Source organism: Coturnix japonica, chromosome 5 (assembly GCF_001577835.2).
Source record: "Coturnix japonica isolate 7356 chromosome 5, Coturnix japonica 2.1, whole genome shotgun sequence".
NCBI lineage: Eukaryota > Metazoa > Chordata > Aves > Galliformes > Phasianidae > Coturnix > Coturnix japonica.
Window position 1 is genome coordinate 5,125,112 of NC_029520.1, and position 6,271 is coordinate 5,131,382.

The 6,271-nt window shown below is 44.8% G+C and overlaps 1 protein-coding gene across 4 annotated transcripts in view; it reads left to right on the forward strand.

Moving 5' to 3' along the window:
• The window catches only part of MPPED2 (metallophosphoesterase domain containing 2), a 164,814-nt gene that overhangs the window by 98,165 nt on the left and 60,378 nt on the right, over window positions 1-6,271 (forward strand). For all 4 annotated transcript variants that reach the window (XM_015863521.2, XM_032444982.1, XM_015863524.2 and 1 more), the window contains one exon: window positions 5,942-6,123. In XM_015863521.2, the coding sequence (XP_015719007.1) occupies window positions 5,942-6,123 (182 nt within the window). The remainder of the gene's footprint in view (window positions 1-5,941; window positions 6,124-6,271) is intronic.

A 6,271-nucleotide genomic window follows, 5' to 3' on the forward strand; every position in this document is an offset into this window, starting at 1 on the left:
ATACTGGAAGATGGAGTCAAGCTAACAAAAGTGCTCATACATGTAATTTAAACAACTAATGACTGACAGCAGCTGAGTAACGTAATACTGTATTTTGACATACATTGTGTTTACTGAGAGGAAATGAGTATTTAGCTTTGTTTCATTCAGCACGTGTTGTATCACAAAATCAGCTCAATGTATGTATATACTTCCGTTTTTGGCTGGAGATGCCAGGATGTGCGTATGATGCTGTATGATTCTGTAAAAAGTTGTCACCTTTTCTTGCGTTGAAAGATACAGTCAATTAACCCACCTTCCCCTTCATCAAAGTTTCCATCCTTCCCCTCTAAAATCCTTCCCCAAACGATGTTGTTAAAAAAAAGATAGTACAACTTGAAACTATTTGTCTGCAGCCTGTTCTGCATATAAAACATGCGATGTGACACAATTTGGGAAGGGCATGGACACTTACACCACTATTTATTCATTTGTCTGGTAGGTGGGAAAGTGTGGTCCTCTGCAGTGGCCTCTGATTTGTTCACCTGTAGCAAGACCAGTGGCACCCAGTCAGCACATAGTGGACTGTAAACAGTAACACTGCTTGTGAGGCGCCAAGGAGGGGGATTTCTGTGCATCTGTGAATGTTTTATCCAGTATAGGTGCTGCATTCATCTGAGTGATTTACTGTGATTTAGGAACTAGAAATTCTTCCTGGCTCAATGTTTAAGGCTTTTATTTCATCTTCATGGATGAATTAGGTTTTTGGGAATTGTTATGTAGGAGGGATTTGGGGCCTGCATACCTTAAACCCTGAGAGAGTGGGAAAGCAAAGAGGCCATGGGTTCAGCTCTGAGGCACAGACCTTCCAGGGGACCGGGGAGCCAAACCAGAGCCTGGTGGTGTTGGCTTTTGAAGTCATCCATGCAGAATTATGCTTTGCAATCAAAACTTGTCTCTCTTTCAGAGAAATGGTGCTTGTGTCTTTTCTAAGTTTTCTTTGAAAATAGGTTCCCAGCCTAATTCTCCCTGCAGCAATGTCTCCTGGAGGGCTGTGCTGCCCTCGCTGTCCCTGAGGTACTTGCTAATGCTTCTGATTTATAAGACGTCATTTTAAGTAACTAGTGTGTGGCTGAGCCGAAATACACAACTAATACATTTGGTCTATAGCTTGATGTCATAAATTGTGACCTTTCCCTTCATGCATGTGAAAAGACCCAGTGTTTTCCTTCCTTGTGTGTTCTGGAATTCAGCCCTCCTGTCTTGCCATTACAGTCTCCTCGATAACTTCAGTGTTGAGGCTTGTTTCTTAATTATTTAACTTCCTGTCATTACCTGCTTTTAGAATGCGAATCAGTGGTAGAAGTTACCATGTGCTGGAGGAGAACAGTGCAAACCTCTATGCGTTCACTGCAGCAGCAGTGGCCCAGCAGTGCTGCTGGCATGGAGCTGGTGGTACACAGGGCACCACGGGGCTCTTGAACTCCCTCCTTCATTTGGATGCTTCTCAATATATTTTATTAGGTTGCTTTTCATTTCCTGGCTGTTATTTTAACCATTTAAATTACTAGAGCATCACTGTATCTTTCTGCAAGCATTCTTTCTCTAAAGCAATAATAATCTGTAAAGCTTTAGTGTCTGCCAGCTTGAGAAAACTGAAAAGTTAGTGTTGTTGGTGATAGTGATAGTGCTGAGGTGATTATTTAGTTTCCTGCTGGATAGCTGGGTGGGTCTAGCACAACAGTTACAGAGCTTGTGGAGATGCCAGGCTGTAATCCCCATTGCTGGGACCTGAGGTGAGCAGACCCCACAAGAGCAGATGATGCTCGCAGCCAGGTGAGCCATGTGTCAAAAGCAGTGACAGCACAGTGCTGCACATACTGTGGTAGGTGGTCTCACAAATTCAGAGTAAATTAAGATGATCAAGTGATCAAGACAAATCTTCCGTTTCCTATACTGTACCTGTGGGTGAAAAACAAACTTGAGCCTTTAGGACTGGTGATAACGCTGCTTTTATTAAGTTTCTTTGAAGGACTGTTTTTAGTGAGATAAATTGATGGGCTGAACACAATAACCTTCAGTATCTCGCTTTCCAATGCTTAGTGGGCAAGCACTACTGAATAAGAGAAGAAATTAAGCTAAGATGTTAAAAGAAAAGAAAAAAAAGGTTACTTGGCAACATTGTAGCGTATGCAAAGAACTGAAAGAAGGGTCAGGATCTTAATGAATTTCAATTATAGAATCTCGTGTTAGTAAGTCATTGCATGAATAGGAAAAATTCTAAACCAGGTTTGGGTGTTATACTCCAGTAGGCATTGCCTAGAGCAAAAGGAGGGTTGTTTGGAAATAAACTGCTGAGGATGGCGAAGCAGAGCTGCTGCGCATGAACTAACTGGGCTGCCCAGAGGCAGGGGGTACTGGTTGTGGTCATACAGTGATGATCTGAGCAGCATACATGGCAGTGATGGAAGCTGGTGTTTGTATTTTGTGTGATCTGAATTAAACATGCTTGGAAAGAGTGTAAATGTGGATTCAGGGACCCTCATGTTTAACGTCTGATATATTTCTAAAACACTTCAAATTGACCTAGAGCAAAAGAGGGTGTTTGCTTGGGGATAAACTGCAGAGAATAGCAAAGCAGATACCAATTGCAGCCCATAGCTATTTCTGCCCAGCTTTGTAGTGTAATTTCAGTGGACAAGTGAGTTTTCCTCTGTAATAATGATATTATTATTTTCTAACTCTTGTAGATATGATGAATCCATTGATTGCTTTAGTTCAGATTTTGCAGTGAGGTGTTTCAGTAGTGGTAACTGGTTATATGACTCAACTCAACTAATAGTATGTGGTTCTCTGGGAGGAAAAGGAGGTGTACCTACTTCGGTAAATTTAAAAGGAGAACTGGCTTCAACAGATGAAGAGAAAGCTGAGGTGCTGAATGAGTTCTTCACCTCGGTCTTCACTGGTGGCCAGGATTCTAGTCTTTTTCACGTCCCTAAGCACTGCACCCCCATACCTCTATGTGGGGACCAAGGAGGTAAATCCTTCCCCACTGTAAGGGTAGAGCAAGTCTGAGAGTGCCTCCTTAGACTGAATGAGTATAAGTCTATGGGGCCAGATGGCGTGCATCCCAGGGTCCTGAAGGAGCTGGCTGAATTGGTTGCGGAGCCGCTCTCCATCATATTTGAGAAGTCATGGCTTGTCAGGTGAGGTCCTGGATGATTGGGGAAGGGTTAATGTCAACTCCCATTTACAAGTACGGGGGAGCAGGAGGGACCCGGGTAACTAACAGGCCGGTGAGTCTCAACCTCTGTGCCTGGGAAGATTATGGAACAGATCCTCCTGACAAACATGCTTGGTAAACATAAAGAACGAGCACATGCTCCAAGACAGCCACACCATGGCTTCAACCAGGGGGAAGGTCATGCTTAACTAATCTTGTGGCCTTTCTATGATGGAGTGACGGCATTGGTGGACGAAGGAAGGCGACCCGATGTCATTTACCTGGACCTGAGCAAGGCCTTCCACATGGTCCCCCCATCACATCCTCATCTCCAAATTGGAGAGAAGTGGATTTGAATGATGACAACTAGATGGATAAGTAATGGTTGAAAGGCCGCAGACAGAGGGTGGTGGTCATGGCTCTTATGTCCAGGTTGGAGGCCGGTTAACGAGCGGCGTCCCTCAAGGGTCTGTCTTGGGACCGGTGCTCTTTAACATCTTTATTAATGACATCGATGAGGGAATGGAGTGCACCCTCAGCAAGTTTGCTGATGACACCAAGCTGAGTGGTGCAGTCGATACAGTGGAGGGAACGGATGCCATTCAGAGGGACCTTGACAGGCTGGAAAGCTGGGCTCGGGTGAACCTAATGAGGTTCAACACGGCAAAGTGCAAGGTTTTGCACTTGGGCTGGAAGAACCCCAGTGCACCTGTACAGGCTGGGAGGAGTGGGTCCTTGAGAGCAGCTCGCAGAGAAAGACCTGGGGTCCTGATGGACGAAAGACTCAACGTGAGCCAGCAGTGCTCTCTGGCAGCCCGGAAAGCAAAATGGGATCCTGGGCTCCATCAGGAAGAGGGTTGGTCAGCAGGGATAGGGAGGTGATTTTCCCTCTCTACTCTGCTCTTGTGAGGGCCCCATCTGGAGTACTGTGTCCAGGTGTGGAGCCCTCAGTTCGAAAAAAGACATGGAGATTTTTGGAAAGGGTCCAGAGGAGGGCCACGAAGATGATCAGGGGGCTGGAACACCCCCCCTATGAGGACAGGCTGAAGGAGTTGGGCTTGTCAGCCTAGAGAAGAGAAGGTTGCGGGGTGACCTCATTGCAGCCTTTCAATACCTGAAGGGAACTTACTCCCAGGAGGGGAGTAAACTCTTCGGAAGGGCTGACAATAGCAGGACTAGGGGAAATGGTTTTAAGTTAAAAGAAGGAAGATTTAGGTTGGATGTTAGGGGGAGTTCTTAACTAGGAGAGTGGTTAGGCCCTGGACACGGCTGCCCAGGGAAGTTATGGATGCCCCGTCCTCTGAAGGTGTTCAAGACAGGTTGGATGGGCCCTGGGCAACCTGATCTAGTAAAGGTGTATGTTTGGTGGCCCTGCCAGGCAGGGGGGTTGGAACTACATGATCCTTGAGGTCCCTTCCAACCCGGGTCATTCTGTGATTCTGTGATTCAGTGTCAAGAAGCTCCCTCAACAAAGGGAGCTCTCTCACCCACCTTAGGGAGCTGGAGATAAGCACATCAGCAGAAGTTATCACACAGTTCAGTGTGTAGTTAATAGTAACTTAGTGTACTGACATTTGTAAAGAAACATTTCTGAAGTTTGCATTTTCTTGTTTTTCGTGCAGCATGGAGAGCAAAGCTAATAAATTCTGTTATATATTTTTAATTTCAGGCTCCAATTTTTGAATGCTCATTGTTGTGCCAGTTTGTTCCAATAAGTGTATGGGTAACAATTATCGTAAGTGCTTTAAAATACTTGGTTTGTTTGTGGTGCTGCAATGGTTAGGGATGATATTGGACCATAATAATTCCTACAACTCTCCGAATTAAGCTGAGCTCTGTCTGTGATCAAAGGAACACTTCAGGGGAATGGGTTGAAATCCCATACAGGTGCAGTGGGGTTTTATTCAGTGTTAGGCCGGGTTCGGTGTTATTCCAATGCTGAATTACGGTGTTATACTTGGAGCTGTCTCAAGGGGAGTTCAGCTGAGCGAGTAGAATTTTGGTACCTCTGCAGAGAAATGATTTGAAAGGAGGTGACAGGTTGCCTTTTGTATTTTAAGTGATTCTAATACAAATTAGAACTTCTAACTTCTAAGCATGCACAAAGCACTTCTCTCTTCCCTATTATTTTTCTTTGTTCTGTTTAAATTAAAAACAAAGGAGAAAAAAATACCCCTTGAAACCAAAACTCCTGTGCTCAATCGGATGTAGCTGTAAGATGTCCTTAAAAAATGTATGGCTTGCAGATAGCCACTTGCACTGAATTTTTAAAATCAGGGGCTGCTGGGGTAAAAAAGCCCACCAGTTTTATCCATGGTTGCTTTGTGCCCTACAGCTCAGTTACTTGCTTTATATCTGGGAGAGCAAGAAGTTGGCACTAGGTTCAATTCTGCAATTTCCAGGCCTCATCCAAGCATCATAGCTGAATGCAAAGTCCCCCAAAGCCTTTCCGTTTGGCTCCCCCCCTCCACCCAGTGTTTAATTTTGTTATCAGAAACCAGAAACTAGTCACATCTTCAGGGTTTTTTTAATTTTCCTTCCTTACCAGGTAAGTATTTGAGAATGTGGTCCCTCCTTGATTTTTGGCAGTGTTTCTTTACAGTCATTTCTTTCAGCATGGTGCGTGTAAATGGGTGTGCGTGCATACTGATGTATGGCTGGGTTTGTGTTGATATTTGAAATTATAGATGTGAGGCTTTTAACCTTGTAACTGTTATGAGATCTTTGTGTCTGCTTTAGGGTCGACCCTATCCCATATGATACTCCAAAACCAGCGGGCCACACGCGATTTGTCTGCATCTCAGACACACACTCCAGAACAGATGGCATCCAGATGCCTTATGGGGACATCCTTCTCCACACGGGCGATTTCACCGAGCTGGGACTGCCCTCAGAGGTTAAGAAGTTTAATGACTGGTTAGGTAAGGAATTACTGCGTTTTGGTGACCCCAATTAACCTCTCCTGTCGAAGTGTCAGTCACTGCTTCCTAATTGAATTAGAGCACATGAAAATTCACACACCCTCCCCCCTCCCCCCCCCCCCCCAACCTTTTTTTGTTTTTTCTTTTT